At 35.8% G+C, this 19726-nt stretch overlaps 1 protein-coding gene across 1 annotated transcript; it reads right to left on the bottom strand.

Annotated features, from left to right (window-relative positions):
* LOC109230314 (protein HEADING DATE 3B-like) lies at window positions 1608-7801 on the bottom strand. The gene is made up of 5 exons (XM_019395828.1): window positions 7015-7801; window positions 5585-5963; window positions 5139-5451; window positions 3107-3158; window positions 1608-2961 (listed from the first exon to the last, which is right to left on the bottom strand). Exons 1-5 carry the CDS (start codon window positions 7204-7206, stop codon window positions 1969-1971), a joined length of 1929 nt encoding a protein of 642 aa, XP_019251373.1. The 5' UTR covers window positions 7207-7801; the 3' UTR covers window positions 1608-1968.

Genomic DNA, 19726 nt, shown 5'->3' with positions numbered 1-19726 from the left:
TTCAACTATTGGTAAATCCATCAACATTATCTCTAAAATTGTAGGTGGAGGGGTCTGCCATTGACATACCATTAAAAAGCTTCGAAGCTTTGAATTAGATATTCAGATTTTATGAATTTGTGATTTTTTTGGATTGGGTGTTCTTGAAAACGATTGAAGATATCCTTTAGAGTTTATATCTCAATTTTAAGGGAGATTCGTTAAGTTTAAAGTTGGTTTTAGGTTGAATTTCTGATTGAAACTCGAGGAAGAAGAAGTTTCGGAATTGTATTACGATTGTATGATAAATGTATCATAATTGTATCTGGGTTGTATTTGATACGTCAATACCTAAGACAATTCTGATACAATACTAATACTATTAAAATACAATATTGTATCATAATTTTAAGTTTAGAGTTGGTTCTAGGTGGATGTTTTAAATTGAAACTTGAAAAAGATGAAGATCAAAGTTGTATCATAATCTAGAATTGTATCATAATTTTATCACGATTTGTACCTAAAACAATATATGATACAATGCTAATACAAATATAATACGATGTTGTATTAGTTTAAGTTTAGAATCGGTTTTAAGTTGTATCATAATTGTAGCAGAATTGTGTAAGAATACTTTCAGGATTGTATCAAATTTGTATCTGAATAAGGAGTAATTGTGAGTTCATGACGAATTTCACAGTTTATATCACAAATATATAATAATTATATATTAATTTATTAGTATTGTATCGGGTATTTTTTTGGATATTAATGTACCATCTACAAGTTAGATATAATTGTGATACAAGTATGATACAACTATATTTTACGCATTGATATATCTAATACAATTCAAATGCAATTATGATACAATTATCATACAATCCCTGAATATTTTTTTATTTTCAGTGTTCTCTGATCTCCCAACAAAAGAACGATGCAATTGATGATTTAATAATATAAAGTTGTCGCCAATTGTGGAAAGAGAGAAGATAGAGATTTTGAGTGTAGATTAAGGAATTTTGATGTAAAAAAAAGGAGAGAGAAGAGGAAAAGGTAAAAAAGGAAATGATATAATTGAACCCCTTAATTTAAGGAACTAATAACGAGATAAGAGCCCTTTAAGGAGAAATCTACACAATTTGTAACGTTTTACGCATAACTTTAAGGATTCTGCCAATCTTGACACATTTGGAAGATTTATTTGAACTTTGACAAGTTTACAAGAAAGATATAATTACCAGAGAAGGGTAGTACATAAAGCTAGTTATGATTAGATGAATGAGTACAATTTTTTTTTAAAAACTAAGGGAGAGCATAAGTTGGTCATATTAAATTCAGCTTATAATTGAAATCACATGGCGAATCAGGTTACAATAAAGAAAAAAATTCTTTATTCCTATGTCACCAATTTGCTTTTGAAATAGCCATATTTTGAAAGAAGTTCTAAGATTATTCTGAACTAATTTCACGTCTATTTTTGCAAGAGCAAATGACGAGCTATTATTAAAAAATGTCATGGATAATAACTATAATAAATGTCATCGATTCTGACCGTTCCCTAATGTGAATGCGGGTGAAAATTAAGAAAAACATACATTTGCAGATAGAACTAGATGAATGAAGAATATATCTAAAAAATTACATATACTAATCTAAACAGACATGAATGAAAGGGTAAATTACAATTCAACGACGACTTGGAAACAATTTGACGAAGATTATAGAATAACAAGAGGATAACTTACAACTGATAATAACGACTTACACAACAAAAATCGACTGCAGTATGCAACAGCTGGACTAAGCAATCACCGCGCAACAACATGATGTAACTTCGTAGGAATGCTTATCTACATAGTGGCAACGTCGCCAAAATTTAAAACAATCTATAACATACTATCAGAAAGGTTACAACAAATTGACCGAGACCACTACATCTTGTTTGGATGAGCAAATAGTCATATTCACAACACAATGAAGTGCTACTTACAGACGAGTGAAAGCTGCGTCATGTTGTTTTCTCTCTTCTTGTATAGACTGAAATATCCGAGCGGCCGATTCTGTGGCAGACATTGGATTGTGAGGTACAACTTTGATAACTCTAGCTGAATGATCAGCGTTGTCGGTAGCTGGAGATGTGGGGAAAAGAGAAAGCATGTTTCTTCCTAGCGTGGTGTTACTCACGGCCGCTCTCTCACTTGGACTACTTGCAGTGCTGGCTTGTAGCTCATTATCTCTGGTGGCCTGAAACCTTAAAATATCTGGAACATTTTCATTCTTCTCACTTGGAACATTACTTGAGTCCTGATGTTTTATGTTGAAGTTATCAACCCCTCCAGATAACTGGCGTTGAGAACCTGGCGAAGTAAATTGGTTTGATTCTTCGACAGTAGATGATGAGATTGGTTGATTCATAACTGGCATGCCATAATGAGGAAAATAGCCGTGACCAGCTGGAGGCGCGAAAGGAACTCCCATTCCTTGATAGTGAGGATGAGGACCAGGAACTCCAATAGCTGGAGGAAAAAAGTTCCCGATCGATCCTGGAGGTCCACAACCTCCATTAATAGGATTCGTAAATCCAGGTCCAGGGAATGGCTTGTATACAAGTCCTTCCGAAGGAGACATCACTGGGATCAACCATTGGTGCCCCGGAGGTTGTTGAAAGCACCAGGGACTCGTGTTAGCATCATTTGTCGCAGGCGTTGGTGACGGATTTCCTGAAAATGGTCTGTGGCTAGAGAGCTGGCTACCGTTTTGCACAAAAGAAAGAGATGCCTTTCCCACAGTGTTTTCAGCAGAGCATTCCATCCTGAAGTTAGGCTTCTCAGAATCATTCTTGCGCTTCGGAACACTTTGAGATTCTCTAATAATACACTCCAACGGCAGTCTTTTACCAGACGAACTCTTTAATGGTTTGCCTAAATAAGCAGCATCTTCAAGCATACTATTTGGTGACTCAGCAATGAGCTTCTGGACCTGTTAAAATAACCGGAAAAATGCATGAGCAGCATATTAATGAATCAAAAAACCAGTATATAGATCATATTTTCTATTTCACACCCCCCCCCCCCCCAAAAAAAAAAATTTGCTACAAGAGATTCACCCTTTGGAGTTGCTTTACCTTTATAAGTCGATGCAACTCAAACACTTGAATGGCAAACACTCTTTGCTGGCTGTACCAGGACAATGGAGAGAGTCAGGGAAAAAAAAATAAAAAATTGAGAGATTAGCTCGTCAGATGCATGCAGACAAAGGTATCTACAACATAAAATAAAACAAAGAGTGTACAGCGGAAACTCAGTTTGAAGAGAACGAGCAAGACAATATAGAGAGAGAGAAACAGTAGTGATCAAGCAGAACGACTTGATGCATATCCTGAAACCACTTAAATACTCAGAACTCCACCAAAAAGCTTGAACAAAAGAGTCTACACAGTCAATAGACAACAAATGGTAAAATCTTTATCTACAAAGAGGCAGTCTTTAAACCAATACGTATCCAAAAAGAAGTTTTGAAAAGGTCCAGTGTCGTAATTACTATCCCAAAGTACAAACTTAAAATTCCACTAAACATGTTATATCGCGTGAACAGATGTCCATTGCTCAAAAACCCATCCGGCAGAGCCTACACCATGACTCAGATATGTGAGTCGTCCCTACTTCTATGTAGATGATTAAGGCTTTTACCAAATATAGCGCAGATAGTCTCCTTCAAAGCCATTACCCTTTATGGTTGATTCCCGATAACACGTGCTAGTTGCCAGAGCTATCATCTTCTCACACCAAACCCAACGCCATAAACTGGTTATCTTCCCCAGCAAGAGTGGTTTACAACTCAAGAACAACAACAAAGAGGAAAAAGAAGTCCCAGCAGAATATATCAAATCAACAATGAATAGAATGATCCAGTGCCAGCTAGCTCACCTTGCACAAAGTACACAGTCTAACATGGTCCCCACAGTCCCATATATCCACCGCTAAAATCCTTCGGGTTGCTGTAAACGACAATGCCCACTTTGTGGGAACCATCAGACTCTGCACGAAGAGCTCTACTCACACAACTCGTATGATCATGCCATATGTTTCCTTCAAGAATTAGTTCAGCCACTACACATGAAAAGCTTGATACCACAGACAACCTTAATTCGGCAGTTATATACTCCACCAATCGGATACCACTGTCACCTCTAAGAGAAAAAATCATCTAAAAATAGTGTTCTAATGCCTATTATCTCATCCAAATGTGCCTAAATATCCAAGAGCAATACTCAGTTAAATCTAGATCGCAAAGACAAACTCCTTTTCCCTTTGTTGGATAATAGATTGTTAAAACTAATAAAAACAAACTCAGGCAAACAAGAGAGGAACAACTAATGCTAAAGCAACAATAGTAAAAGCCTCAGAACTCCAAAGTAGCCTATTAGCATCATGAAACAAAAGAGAAACTTTTTTATATCATTAAGTAATAAAGAAAAAACACATACAAAAACAAAAAAAGATCTTTTCTTTGGAGGAACTTCTAATAACATGGTACTTCTCATTAGTTTTTCTCGCACCTTATTAATTACATTTAAGTTACAAAGTTCAAATTTTCATTCACGATCATCTATACCTAAACATGTAACTCAAAATTCATCAATCGGCAAGATAAACCATCACACAAAAAATTCATTTGGACTCTTTGGAGATATTGATGACACATCATGTTATAAAAAAGATAGCAGCTGAGATATAACTATTAAGCAAAAGTAACAAGGAAAAAGCGCCTGATATATAAATATCCTTTGTACTCAACAAAAGCCTTTTTTTTATAAGGTAAATTGTATTAATCAAAAGGGTACTCAATAAATGCCTTAAACTGCAAGCGAGTAACATCATCTACAGAAAATGAAAATATATCAGAGAGCATACCTTATATTTACAAGAAAAGACCATGAGGATACATATAAGGGGGGTCATTTTGTCACTCTCTATATATCATGATCTGAGTGGCACTGGGTAGTACAACCATCAGGAAAATGAAAGTCGGGTCTAAAGAAAAGCTGGTCAATAAAATTTCTAGGCCCAACTGATAACTGGAACAGTATATATTTCATGTTTTGCATGATGTGACAAGGAAATTTAAATGTCAACCTGAAAGAAACAAGAACTTACTTGACAATTGCTCTTCTGGCTTTCCAGAAACGCTTTAGGCCAATTATTCCCACAACATCATCAGGAGAGATGTCCGTTCCAGACATAGATTCTACTATGGAAGTCTCCGATAAGTTGTCACCTTGTTCCACAATTCCTGTTTGTAATGATTTACATATCCTGTCTTCCTGGGATTCCGTACCATTCATGAGATTGTTAGTAATAATCTGCTCTTCTGATGCAAATTCTTTCATGGGATGAGAATCGCCATCATCTATACCCGTAACAGGTTCAGATATGATGGTACAACCAACCTGACGTTCGAATCTGCATTCTGGTCATTGAAAAAGATTGGTCTTAGGTATTATGCCAAAATCATTAGGAGCCAAAATCATTAGGAGGCTCACATCTTGGTGTGAAATGCAAAGTTACGTCAATTTGTACTAGAAGGCCTTCTGACAGCTTACCCTTGGATGGAGAGTTCGAGGTTGTTCTATGCTCTCTACTAGCTGGAATACATTTGGGATTCTCCTCATTCTGGCTCTCGCGCTGTTGCCTCAGAATTCGATCTGTAAGTCCTTCCAAGTCTTTATTGGGACGCCCTGAAAAGACTGGACCAGAGGGAGAGAGCTTTTCCATATCCAGATTATGACTCCCATTGGCATGATCCGGCTTGGAGTTAACAAAGACAGGGACCGCAAAGTCATCCTCTTCTGTTCTCTTATTCAACTCAAATTGTTGCAAGTGTGTATTGGGATCTGAACTGTGGCCAGGTGGCTTATCAGCTAGATGTCCAGATGGAGAGTGTTGTACAGGGAAATATACAACTCTTTCGTGCCCACTACCCTGCAAAATGTAGTTGATCCAACCAGTCAGCTTACAAATTCAACCAACCACTAAATTTACAGCTATCAATGAACTACACAGTCAATGAACGTTATCCCAAAAGAGATGGTTTCAAATCAAGAAACCTCTAAAATCCCAGCAGTAACATCACCATACAGTTTAAGAACATAATTAGATGTGACCGTAAATGTGAATATCTACATTTTCACTGACCACAGGACAAAGCCGAGAAAAAATATAACATTGACACAGCTAACACTACATCTTCACAACGCATTAAGTTGAAGAAATTAGGGTTCTCTTGCACTTGGTACTTGGTACATAAAAACATCCAAAAGGAAAGTGCTCTCCCAAATGAAAGTCCCCAAAAAGTACAAAAATATTAGTCAAATCCAGATGATAATCAGCACAAGGTCGTATATAAAGATAAGACACTTGATACTCATAAAGCGAAGACAATTTATCCTTCATGATATGTCAAGTGATGCAATGAGGCTCAACCAATTGAAGTGAAAATTACTACTCCCCCCGTTCCAGTTTATGTGAAGCTTTTGGCTTTTCGAGATTCAAACTATGTAAACTTTGACCAACGTTTCGAAAGGCATTTTGTCATTAAGTTGACATGATGAGAAGAATTGCAACTTATAGTACTTTTTGTATAGTTTTAGAATATCTAAATTTTAACTTTCAAATATCGAGTTAATCTAATCCAATTTAGCTTCAAAGATTAATCAAATTGTTTCTCGAAAAGTGAAAAGGTTTACATAAACTGGAACGGAAGGAGTACATTACTATATATCACCCAACCAATAAGCTACAAGATTGTCTTTCCCTGTATTTTCTAATGCTTGAAACATAAGCTCAAATTCAAACAACAAAAAAGAAACCAATGTAAGACTAAGTCAAGACACATACTAAATACTTAACATCCAAAAATTGCTCAGAACAGTAAACCAAACTACTCAAAGTTAGGCCCTGACTCTATACTACAGTTTAAGCAACAGATATCATGTTCAAAAAGCACAAAAAGTTTGTTGAAAACTAGTTGTACCTTTGCAGTGTTATTGTTGGGGTTAACAGGCAAAACCCCTGAATTGAATCTCTGAGAAGGTATACTGAGCTGCTCATATAAAGCCATCTTGTTCCTTGGAGGTGCTCTTGGACCTCCTTTTTCTGTATCATTTACATGAAGCCTTGGAAACATTGGCCCCATCACTTTCTCTTCACCTTTCCCTCTCTTCATTCTTTTTTCCTCCTAATAAATAAATACTCCTCTCCTAGTCTTCCTATAGATTCATCCCAATCAATAACTCCTTATAATTAAAAAAACCCCCAAAATTCAAAGATCAAATTTTTACTAGCATAAACAGTGGAATCTCATAGATCAAACCCAAAAAATCAGTTCTTTTACTCAAATAAAACTGACCACTTGGGAAAACACAGAAATCCACCAAAAATTTCAAGCAAACAGACAAAACCCACCAAAAAATCACATAAACCCAACAACCCAGAAATCAAACCGACTCTTGACCTAGAAATCAAGTGATTACTCACCAAGGGAAAAAAGACATGTACTTTGAGCCGTACAAAAGTAACAGTTGGCCTATGTTGGGAAAATGATAAGAAGAGAAATTAAAGTAACCAAAAAAACAAGAACTGATTCGAGTAAAAAGGGAAAAAGGGGCAGGAAATTAGGGATTTCTAAAAGGCCAAAGAAAGATCAAAGGAAGGGACAATTGTGAAAGGGTAGAAAAGTGCCACGAGGTGGACCCAGTAGTTATGGATAGACCACCATAGAGAGAACCTAGAAGCTCCTAAAGTGATTGTTTATTTGAATTTGAATTAAAAAGAAAAAAGAAATTGGTTGGAACATAAGATAAGATTTTCTTTCACTTTTTATTGCAACTTGTCCCAAATCTAAATAACCAAGTCATTAGGTCTCTTTCAAGTTCAATTTTGCCACGTAAATAAGATTTTGCTTTTGGTATAAAATTGAGGCTAGTGTAGCTGCGTTGATGATCACAGCATTACGGTGGGTGAGATTGGGATTTTGGAGTTTTATGGGCCTTGATCACTTCAAAGCCAAAATATTGCAAAAAAATATGACACCTTTTTAGATGATATTTAACTTTGGAATTTTTACATTCCTATGCCACATAGAAAACCTTATTATCCTTAATGTTTAAAGATTGACTTAATTACACTTAGTATACCAAATTACCAATTCTATACCATAATATATTTTAAGGGTACAATTAATGCAGCGTATATCCCTCCTTAATTCAAGGTACCGTATATCCCCCCCTACGTTTCTCTCTCCCAAACCCTCACCCTCACCCATGTTTATGTAATGTTATTAAACATAAAAATCTATGATTATGGAAACATAGATTTGCAGCATATTGATGTAGAAACACTTAAATCTTACATTGCAATTAGGAGCAGCACTCATTCAAGTTCCTGGTTACACTCATTGTTAAATTATAGATGGTCGGTTCTGTAAATATTAAAGAAAAGATTTTTAGTAAAATCATTACATCACGCTAAAGATTTTTAGCAATAGTTTTGTCAAGTTAACAGCTGCAAATAAAAAGAAAAACCAACTTTTAACTCCAGTCTAGGTAACAATGAAGAATAATAATATTACGAAGTACCATTTACCAATTCTCGCCGTAATAATTAAGAAAAATAAAAAAAAAGTGATTTTCGACTTATTAATCGAATTCTCTCACTGAAACCAAATTTCAAATGGTAAAAATAGTGAATTAGTTTCATTTTCAATAGGACACGTGCATACACGACATATGCCATCAATTTCATAGTCCCAATTCTCAAACAATATCAAATGCTATAATCTATTGCAAAATTTCTTATTTTTATCACAATAATTGCGTTTTTTCAGAAGATTTTGTACAAGTTTTAGTCGTTTTGGATTTGTGAAAACAGAAAACAATGCATCTACAATCAGAATACAAATAATCTACAATTCATCTACAAAATATCTACAAATTGGGTATATTGAATTTTAATATCCCAATTCCCATTCGATTGTAGTTTAATTGGGATTTTCGACATAATTGCGTTTTTTGCAGAAGATTTGTAGAAGTTTTAGTCGTTTTTGATTTGTGAAAACAGAAAACAAAGCATCTACAATTAGAATACAAATAATCTACAATTTATCTACAAAATATTTACAAACTGGGTACATTGAATTTTTATATCACAATTCCCATTCAATTTGTAGCATAATTGTGATTTTTGACATAATTGCGTTTTTTCAGAAGATTTGTAGAAGTTTTAGCCGTTTTTTATTTGTGAAAACAGAAAATAAAGTATCTACAATCAGAATACAAATAATCTACAATTTATCTACAATTTCTGCAATATGTCTTCTTCTTCTTCTTCTTCTTCTTCTTCTTCTTCTTCGAGTTTCAATCTGAAATTCAGTCAAAACCAAGTCTAATCTTCACTAAAACCCCTCAAAATTGAGATATAAACTCCAAACCATATTCCCGATTATTTTTAACAACACCCAATCCAAACAAATAATGATTTTTGAAAACTCAAATTTGAATTCAAAGCTTTCAAGCTTTTTAATGGCTGTCAATGGTGGAAAATATCTGGAAGAATATTTACTTCCATAATTGTAGCGCGCCTAAATAAGAATATCTGAAAGAATATTTAGTTCCAGATTTGTAGCGCGCTTAATTAGGAAGGAATCAGCTCCTAATAATTGGTATTTAATGAATGGTATATATTTTGTAGAATAACTGTGAACATGGCGGGTAAATATGAAACTATGCACATTTTTGGTAATAAGGTTTCATATATGGTATAGGAAGGAAAAAGTGACCTTGCTTGTCTCAGGGTAGAATTTCAAGGTCAAAAATTTATGGTGTTATCCACGGGATAAGCGAGGGATAATACTTGTTAAATTTGAAGTTTTACCCATGAGACAAACAAAGACAAAAATTCAAGACCATCCACTCTGCGAGAATTCCCAATTCTAGGTAGAAATGACAGCAGGTAGCCATTCTAAAGGGCTGGTATTTTAGGAACTAGCCAGGGCATCCTGAATTTTAGTTTTTCAGTTTATTTTTTTGCGACAACAATGTCCTGAATTGTCCCGAAATTAAGATTCTTAGTTTAAAATTTCAGGACAAAATAAGTAGGGGTGTTCATGGTTCGGTTTGGGTCGGTTTTTTCCTAAAAAGAAACCAAACCAAGTAAGTCGGTTTTTCAAATATTGGAACCAAACCAAACCAATTAAGTCGGTTTTTTATCGATTCGATTTTTGTCGGTTTTTTCGGTTATTTATCAGTTTTTTTCTTAAATATGAGACATACACTACCAAACGCATATTCCGGCGACTACATTTTCAACGTAACACTATCAGATCAATTGCTCTTTGAGAAATCTATCATTTACCAAGATATATTGATGATAATTAAATTAAATAGTGATGAATAATTTAAGTACTCAATTAAATATCGATTATTTTTATCATGAAATAAATTCTTGTACTTGCAAAAGAAACTACCAATCAAACTAGAATGTAAAGGCAAAGAATTAGATTATTATTGTAATAGCAAAGAACTAGACTAAAAATACAAATGATTAATATGTACGATAAAATTTTAGAAATTTTATATAAAAATACATATATGTAGGTGTAATAATAATTTTAAATAGCTACTTTTATAGTCGGTTTGGTTCGTGTTTTTTCGGTTATTTTTTTATTAAAACCAAAACCAAACCAAATTTGATCGATTTTTAAAATTCAAAACCAAAACCAAACCAAACCTAAAAGGTATCGTTTTTTTTGGTCGATTTGGTTCGGTTTTTCGGGTTTTTATGAACACCCCTAAAAATAAGTATTGACTAATCTCTAAATAGCATCCCTGAGAATAGTTATTTGTGCACTTGCCCCTAGGGTGACAATTGGTCTTAAATTTTGACTAAACCAAAAGTTCGGCTTAATTTGAAAGTCTCTAAACTCAGCTCATTGACTTTTGCATCTTGCTATTATACCATGGTTAATATAAGGGAAATTAACGGAATGCTCTCAAAAGAAGTTACCTCAATATACTAATTTAGAAGAAAAAAGTATTTACAACATAACCAAGAGGGGTGTAGTTGTATATGTTGAAGATAGACAATTCACATGTTGAACTATTCTACATGTTGTATACCTTAATAATCATAAAGTTTTTAAAGCACGTATTTTCTATTTGTTCGATTCTTAGCTAACGAGAGAACAGAGAAATGAAGAGGAAGAGAAATTGGAAATGTATTCTTCTTATCAGGGTCATTCAATACAATGCACCCTTATAGTGCTAATGTCCTCATTTATACTAACTAACTAACAGTGCATTTACAGTTGTCAAAGTAGCCACTAACTAACTGACTAATTTGCAACTAACTCAAACAACCCACTTATACTTCTATTGTGTACACTTTAGTCCCTTGTATCCCAAGACTCCCCCTCAAGATGGAGAGTGAAATGTATTGAACACTCCCAGCATGGAAAGAAGAAGCCGGTGTTCAGTAACACCAAGTCCTTTTGTCATGATGTCTGCCAACTGAAGCTTTGTTGAAACATGATGAGGTGTGAGCTGTCCATTTTTATTTTCTCCCGAACAAAATGATAATCAATCTCGATGTGCTTTGTTCGTTCATGTAAGGCAACATTCAATTCTTGTCATAAGCCAACTAGCCAAGTAACTCAGCTGCTACTGCTGCAAGACTCCTATACTCAGTTTCAGCTGAGCTACGACTTACTGTTTGTTGCTTCTTGGACTTCCAGGATAGCAAAGACTCCCCCAGTTTTATAACATATCCAGTGATCGACCTCCATGTATTTGGGTATGCTGACCGATCAGAATCACAGTAGGCAGTGAGATGAAATATAAGACCTCTTTTTAGGAAGACACCAAGTCCAGGTGAGCTCTTGATGTACCTGACTACTCTGAGTGTAGCATCCAAGTGAGATTGTTTAGGATGTTGCATGAACTGATTTAGCACTTGCACATCAAAACAAATATCAGGACTTGTGATGGTCAAATAGAGCAGTTTACCCACTAACCTCTGGTAACATGCTATATCCTGCAATTCTAAATCTCCAGTGTGTCCTACATGTTTGTCATACTCTGTGGTAGTCAATTTCTGATTAAGCTCAATCGGAGTAGAAGCAGGTTTTGCTGCAGCTAGTCTTGTGGTGGAAATCAATTCCAGTGTATATTTTCTTTGGTTTAGCAGCAAACCCTTATCTAAATGCATCACTTCTATGCCCAAGAAATATCTGGGTTTCCCTAAATCCTTGACTTTAAATTTGGTGTGCAATGTAATCTTAGCCTCTTCCACTAGAGACATGTTGATACCAGTGATTAAAAGATCATCAACATATACTAGGATGACAACAATGTCCTGTGTTGTTTGCTTAGTAAACAAAGAATGATCATATGCACTCTGTTGATATTCTGCTCCTACTAAAGCATCTGTGAGCTTAATGTTCCATTGTCTCGAAGCCTGTTTCAAGCCATAGAGTGATTTCACTAGTCTGCAAACTTTATTCTTCCCATGGCTTTGGAAACTCTGTGGCAAGACCATGTATACTTCCTCATACAAATCACTTTGTGAGAATGCATTGTTGACATCCATTTGATAGAAAATCCACCCCTTTGAGGCTGTTATGCTAAGGACAGTTCTCACAGCTACCATTTTTGCAACTGGTGAAAATGTCTCATGATAGTCCAACCCTTCTTGTTGAGTGTATACTTTTGCAACTAGTCGTGCCTTGAACCTCTCAACCTCTCCATTTGACTTGTATTTGATCTTGAATACCCATTTAGAACCAATTGGCTTCTTCCCTTCTGGTAAGTCTACCACCTCCCAAGTGTGATTTTCTTCAAGTGCCTTAATTTCTTGGTTCATAGCTTCTATCCACCTTGAGTCATGTACAACTTCCTTAAAAGACCGTGGCTCAGTTAAGACTGAAAAAACACTGAGATTGGACTGATATGTAGGAGATAGATTATCATAGGAGATGGCATTAGAAATTGAGTAGGGATTGTTAGTGTGTGTCTTAACAGTAGTGATGTAATCCTTAAGACAAATGGAAGGTTTTCCTTGTCGACTAGACTTCCTAGTCTCTATTTCTGTAGATGCTGGTTGTGCATGCATACTTGCTTCCTCTGTTGTTTCTAAAGAAGGCTCCTGAGCTGCTGTTGGCTCAGCTGCTTGTTCAGAAATAGAATTCTCATTTGTTGGGGCTGCATTCTCATGTTCTCCACCAGATATTACATTGTTTATGACTGTTTCACTATCTGTAGTTTCTACTTTTGTAGGAGTATTGTCTTCAATTAGAAAATGCATGTCCTGAGATGTAGTTGGAATCACAGTTGTATGTGGTTGTTGCACCTCTCCTGCTTCAAATGAATGTTGAGAAGTGAAAAGATCCTCTGAATTATCTGAACTTGTAGTATTGCCAAAATGAAAGATCTCGTCTTTGAACACCACATCTCTGCTAACAAATATACTCCTGTTCTCTAGATCATACAGCCTATAACCCTTTTGAGTTTCTGAAGATCCAATAAGAACGGCCTTTGTTGCCCTGACTGTAAAATTTATCACATTTAGGTAGGTTACTTGCATAGCACAAGCAACCAAATACCCTCAAGTGATCCACCTTAACTGGCTTTCCATATAACAACTCATAAGGTGATTTACCTTGCAATACACTAGTGGGCAACTTATTTATCAAGTATACTGCAGTTCTTACACAATCATCCCAGAACCTCCTAGGAATTGAACTTGAAATTTTAAGGCTCTTGCAACCTCCAAGATATGCCTATGTTTTTGTTCAACCACCCCATTTTGTTGTGGGGTGTATAGACATCTACTCTGGTGTATAATCCCAAGAGAGGCAAACAATGTATTGCATTTGAGAATTGAAGAGCTTAGTACCATTATCTGATCTAACAACTTTCACAGTGACTTCAAACTGAGTCTTTATCATTGCAAGGAAGTTCTTTATTACAACAACTACTTCACATTTAGATTGTATTAAGCATACCCAAGTAAAGATGCTATAGTCATCTACAGTTGTAACAAAATAAAACTTCTTATCATATGTAGGTACCTTATAAGGTCCCCAAACATCCATTTGTACAAGCTGGAAACAACTACTTGACCTGATGTTACTAGTAGAAAATTGTAGTCGACATTGCTTTACTAAAGGGCACACTTCACATTTGTCCTGCACTCTAGTATGTATCTTATTCTTCAACAATGAAATATGCTGCATAGACTTTGCTGATGCATGGCCTAGTCTCAAATGTCACAATCTTGTTTCTCCATATTCCTTCAGAAAACTTGTTGTTGTTATTGGCAAATTCTCCTTTATCAGGTACAATCCATTGTTTTCTCTACCAATACTATCACCTTACCATTATAAAGCCCCTGAAATATGCAAAAATCAGGGTAAAAACCCACTGAGTAGCATAATTGCCCAGTAAGTTTCGATATTGATAATAACTTAAATTTAAAATCTGGCACATATAGAACTCCTTCAATAGTTTTGTCTCCTATTACTACTATATCTCCTGTATGTGCTATATGTTCCTTATTGCCACTTGGTAATTGTACTCCATCTATTCTATGGTCTGCCCTTTTAAGGTTACTTAAAGCATTCTTGCAATGTGTCACATGGTGAGTTGCACCTGAGTCCACTATCCAAACATGATTATTAGCAGCTACATTTGCCATTAATGCGATAATGCCTGCAGTGTTTGTGGAACAATCACTTGTGGTGGTTTTCTGCAATAGATTCACCAGTTGTTTGTATTGGTCCTCAGTAAAGAAATTTTCTTGAGTTGGCATCATAACCTCCTGCTTTACCTCAGTGGGCGGTTGCATTGTTTACATAGGTCCTCCCTCTTGAGTTTTGACCTCTCTTCTCGCTTTTGAAATTTGGTGGATACCCCACTATCTTATAATAATTTTCCTTAAGGTGTCCTTTATAACCACAGTAATCATAGACTAGTCCTGGCCTTTTAGGTCTGAATTCATGACTCTTTCGTGCCATCATTGTGAGTGGATCCTTCAATGTGTCTGTGACCCCCATGGTCCTTTGGCTTTCCTCTTGTGTGACTATTGCATAGGCTTCATTCACAGTGATTACATGCCTTTTAGCCAAAACATTACTCCTAATATTACCATAATTTTCATTCAATCCCATGAGAAACTGCAATAGACATATGTTCTTCAAGAGCTCTACAGAAGGTCTAGATTCTTCACAATCACATGAGGCTAGAGGTGCTATTACATATAATTCATCCCATAGATCCTTCATCTTAGAATAGTAACTAGTAACTGAGTCAGTCCCCTATCTCAAAGTTGCAATAGCAGTCCAGAGATGATAAATCCTTGTTAGATTGATTTATCAAATCTCTCCTGAAAATCAGCCCACACTTTTTTTGCATTTGATTCATACACGATACTAGGCATCAATTCACTAGAAATAGTACTACCAATCCATGAGAGAACAATCGCATTACATTTCTCCATTGCTCTGCCAATTTGCCCTGTACATGCTTTTTACACAGGATCCATCTACAAATTCTAGCTTGCTCTTTCCCCGGAGTGCCAATTTCATCGCTCTACTCCATAGTGTGTAATTTTCTAGGTCTATGAGCTTGAGCAAAATTAAGATGAGTCCCGGAGCATATGAAGCTTACAAAAACAATGGATGATTATGATCTAGTGAACTGACTTCATTATCCACCAAGGCTGTTAGAAAATTGAGCTCAGAAAACTTGAATCTTGCTGGAAATCGATCGGAATTACAATCCTTGTGATGCCCGCTCTGATACCATGTTCGATTCTTAGATAACGAGAGAACAGAGAAATGAAGAGGAAGAGAAATTGGAATTGTGTTCTTCTTATCAGGGTCGTTCAATACAATGCACCCTTGTAGTGCTAATGTCCTCATTTGCACTAACTAACTAACAGTGCATTTATAGTTGTCAAAGTAGCCACTAACTAACTGACTAATTTGCAACTAACTCAAACAACCTCCTTATACTTCTATTGTGTATACTTTAGTCCCTTGTATCCCAAGACTATTCGTAAAATCATAGAAGGTAATCCTTACTTTGTAAAAGAAAGCCCCACATATTGATAGTGATATGCAACAAAATTCAGCTAGAAATACACATCTTATTTTGGATAATTAAGACCTAATAAACATTACCAGAAGACTACATTAGAATTCCAGTAAGAAGTATTTCTTAGATATTTACAGTGAAGAAAAATAACTGCACAATCAAAAGCATGAGGCTAGCCATTTTTCAGCTATGTAATCTAAAAATAGGGTGAAACTCCATGACAGTATCCAATTGCCATTCTCTCATTATTTCTATCTGTAATTCTAACTTTCTCCTGTTTTTCACCCATTTCCTTTTGACATATGTGACAATTCACCATCTAATTGACTTTATAGAATGCAAGAAGTGGGTGATAATAGGGATTGTATACGGTCAAAATTATATGTCCCCAATTTTGTAGGCTCGAGGGGTCGCGTCGATAACAAGTTCAATATGGATCGAGCTCGAGCCCAATGGAAGAATACAAAACTCGAAGATCAAAGTGCTCGATGAACATCGTGGCCGAGTTTGACCAACCTCGAGATAATACCGTTATGGTTTTATAACAGAAAGAGCGAGATTCTAGCGGAGGCCCTAAGATCGCGGCGTAAATTCCGGAACGGATTTGTACTAGGCGGTTAGACAGCTGTATAATAAGATTCCCTACTACAATTAGAACTGTACCTTATTTAGGATTCCCCTACTATATAAAAGGGACCCCAATCATTTGTAATGCATGAATCATTGACAAGAGAATATACATACATCACTTTCTCGCTTACTGTTTATCTGAATCATCTTAATGTTATTTTATTGTTCTTCTTTATTCACCTCGAGGTCACCTTAGCCCGAGGTCGGGACTAGCTTGCACACTAGTTTGATTTACCTTACTCTTTAATTTACACACTTGATTCCTTGTTTATCAGTTAGTATTGGATTGAATCACGTATCTTTAAAACCACAAAGCAAATTTAATTGTTACTCGAATTTTAGGGTAAACAGTTTGGCGCCCACTGTGGGGCTAAAGATAATAGTGATTGTTTCAGTACTGATTCTGATAACACACGTTATTTTCACATTTGTTCTTGTCAAGAATTTTTTTTCTCAGGCTGAATCATGTCAAACTCACAAAATGCACCCGTACATGGCGATGATGGTCTTGGATTTCACGGGGAAAATGATAATGTAGTTTCTCCAGGAGTCGGTGTGCCACCAGTTAACCCCGGGGAAGTGCCGATTGCAGAACCAGTCGATGTTAGTTCGCACATTGCTTTGAATGCGGACTTAGGCGCAGACCCCGGAGGAAGTGTATGCAGGGAAGTCCGATCTGGTGGACAAGGAACACATGGTGTAGGAGACGGGGAAGTTATCCTCCAGGTAATATTCGAGATGCTACAAGCTCAGCAGGTTGATATCACTCAGCTTCAAAGTCAACATAAAACTCCGAGTATGGTCAAACCAGAAATCACTCGTCGTACCGAGCCGGTGCCAGAAAGGTCGAACGGTAATGGATCAGGGACTGATCCGGCGATTATGAAGATGCTCGAGGAGCTCACCAAAAGAATCGAGTGGGGAGAGAAAAAAATTGAAGATAATGACAAAAAAGTAGAAACATACAACTCTCGTGTTGATCAAATACCGGGGGCACCCCCAATCTTAAAAGGTTTGGATGCCAAGAAGTTCGTACAAAAGCCATTCCCTCAGAGTGCGGCTCCGAAGCCCATTCCTAAGAAGTTCCGTATGCCATATATACCTAAGTACAACGGGACGAGCGATCCTAATGAACACATCACCTCGTACACATGCGGGATTAAAGCAAACGACTTAAATGATGATGAGATCGAGTCGGTTTTATTGAAAAAATTTGGGGAAACTTTGTCAAAGGGAGCAATGATCTGGTATCACATCTTGCCGCCGAATCCTATCAATTCATTTGCTATGTTAGCAGATGCCTTCGTGAAGGCACACTGACGAGTGTCTGGCGTGTGTATAAATTAAACTCGTACTCTGTCAAATTATAGTATAGAAAGATGTCGAACCCACAGAGATTGATTTATCTATTCTACAGAAGTTTCTTGTTTTAATTACTATTTGAGAAAATCAGAAAGAGTTGAGTTGTAAATTAATTAACTAAAATGCATGAATAGAGCAGTAGAAAATATTTTACTTTTCACAAATATAATAAAAAGGTGTTGGGATCCTGACTTCACTTAATATTTTTTATTATATAGTAGATACATTTATCCTTCAACTTCTATTTCTCATAAATGTATAAATGCCTCTCACGATTACATTTATATATTATTACTATAGTTGAACAATTAAATGCACTCCTCTCGGTTATACAAATTAATCGTTAAAATAGTAATATTAAAGAACCAGAAATATATACTTGAACTAAAACATACTCTTGTTAGTAAGTCCCTTTCGGTTACCCTACTTGTTATAACTGATTTCTACAATATTCGCCTCTTTCGATTACAAATAAGTGTAGAATCAATTTTAACACATATGAGCTAGATGTCACTAAATAAAGTTAACATCTATCAATACCAAATTTAACTAAATTACTTCTTCCGCCTCTTTCGATTACAGAATTAGTAAGAAGTTAAAATATAATACGAAGTAGATAGATGTTAACAAATTAAATAACACCCAACTATAAAGCATATAAAATTTAAATAAAAAGCTTCAGCTCAAGCATGTGAAATTTAGGAATAATATCTACTATTATATAAAAATATTAAGATCCGTCATTCTCCCAACACAAGAAAAGTTACTCCATAATGGAGTTAGTGTTGACAACGGAAATATTCTTGCCCATTAAATAAGAAAATAGAAAGAAATATTCAAAAGAATAATTCCCCTATTTAATTAAAAATAGGAATTAGAGTAATTTCCTACACCGGATAACTGAAGACGAAGAAGAAAGAAAATGACTTCTGAAGATAAAGAAATTATATTTTGCTCCTTCCTTTTTTTTCCACCATTTGCTAACGTATGCTTTTGTAATCAAACCATAACAAGTTGGTTTGGTTATAGCCACTTGTTTTGGTTATGAAAGATTCTTTTATTTTTTGAATCTGGTTACGACCACTCTGTTGTGGTAGATGGATTTTATGCAGCTCATATTTTGTCGTAGCTTGCTTCTTTTTTTTTTTTTTGAAGTCTGTTTGTCGAAGAATCTGCTGATATATGGCTTCAAATGATGACCGTTTACTTTGAATTTGTCTCCCCCATCTGCATGTTGTATTTCAATGGCACCATAGGGGGTCACTCCTGTTACTATATATGGTCCTGTCCAGCGTGACTTAAACTTCCTGGGAATAATCTCAATCGGCTATGTATAGCAAAACATGATCTCCACTTTAAAATCTTTATGGTCGGATGAGTTTGTTGTCCATTTTTTTGACTTTTCCTTTGTNGACATCTATACATCTTGGCCGCAACTGACTATTTCTCAAAATGGGCCGAGGCTGTCGCTCTCAAGGAAGTGAAGAAAGAGAATGTTGCAAACTTCATTCGAGTGAACATCATATATCGTTTTGGCATTCCTAGTTATATAATAACAGATAATGGCAAACCGTTCGATAACAAATTGATGACCAAGATCTGTGA

Source organism: Nicotiana attenuata, chromosome 1 (genome assembly GCF_001879085.1).
Source record: "Nicotiana attenuata strain UT chromosome 1, NIATTr2, whole genome shotgun sequence".
Classification (NCBI taxonomy): domain Eukaryota; kingdom Viridiplantae; phylum Streptophyta; class Magnoliopsida; order Solanales; family Solanaceae; genus Nicotiana; species Nicotiana attenuata.
Note: the sequence above shows the minus strand (reverse complement) of the source record. Positions and strands in the feature narration are given on the sequence as shown.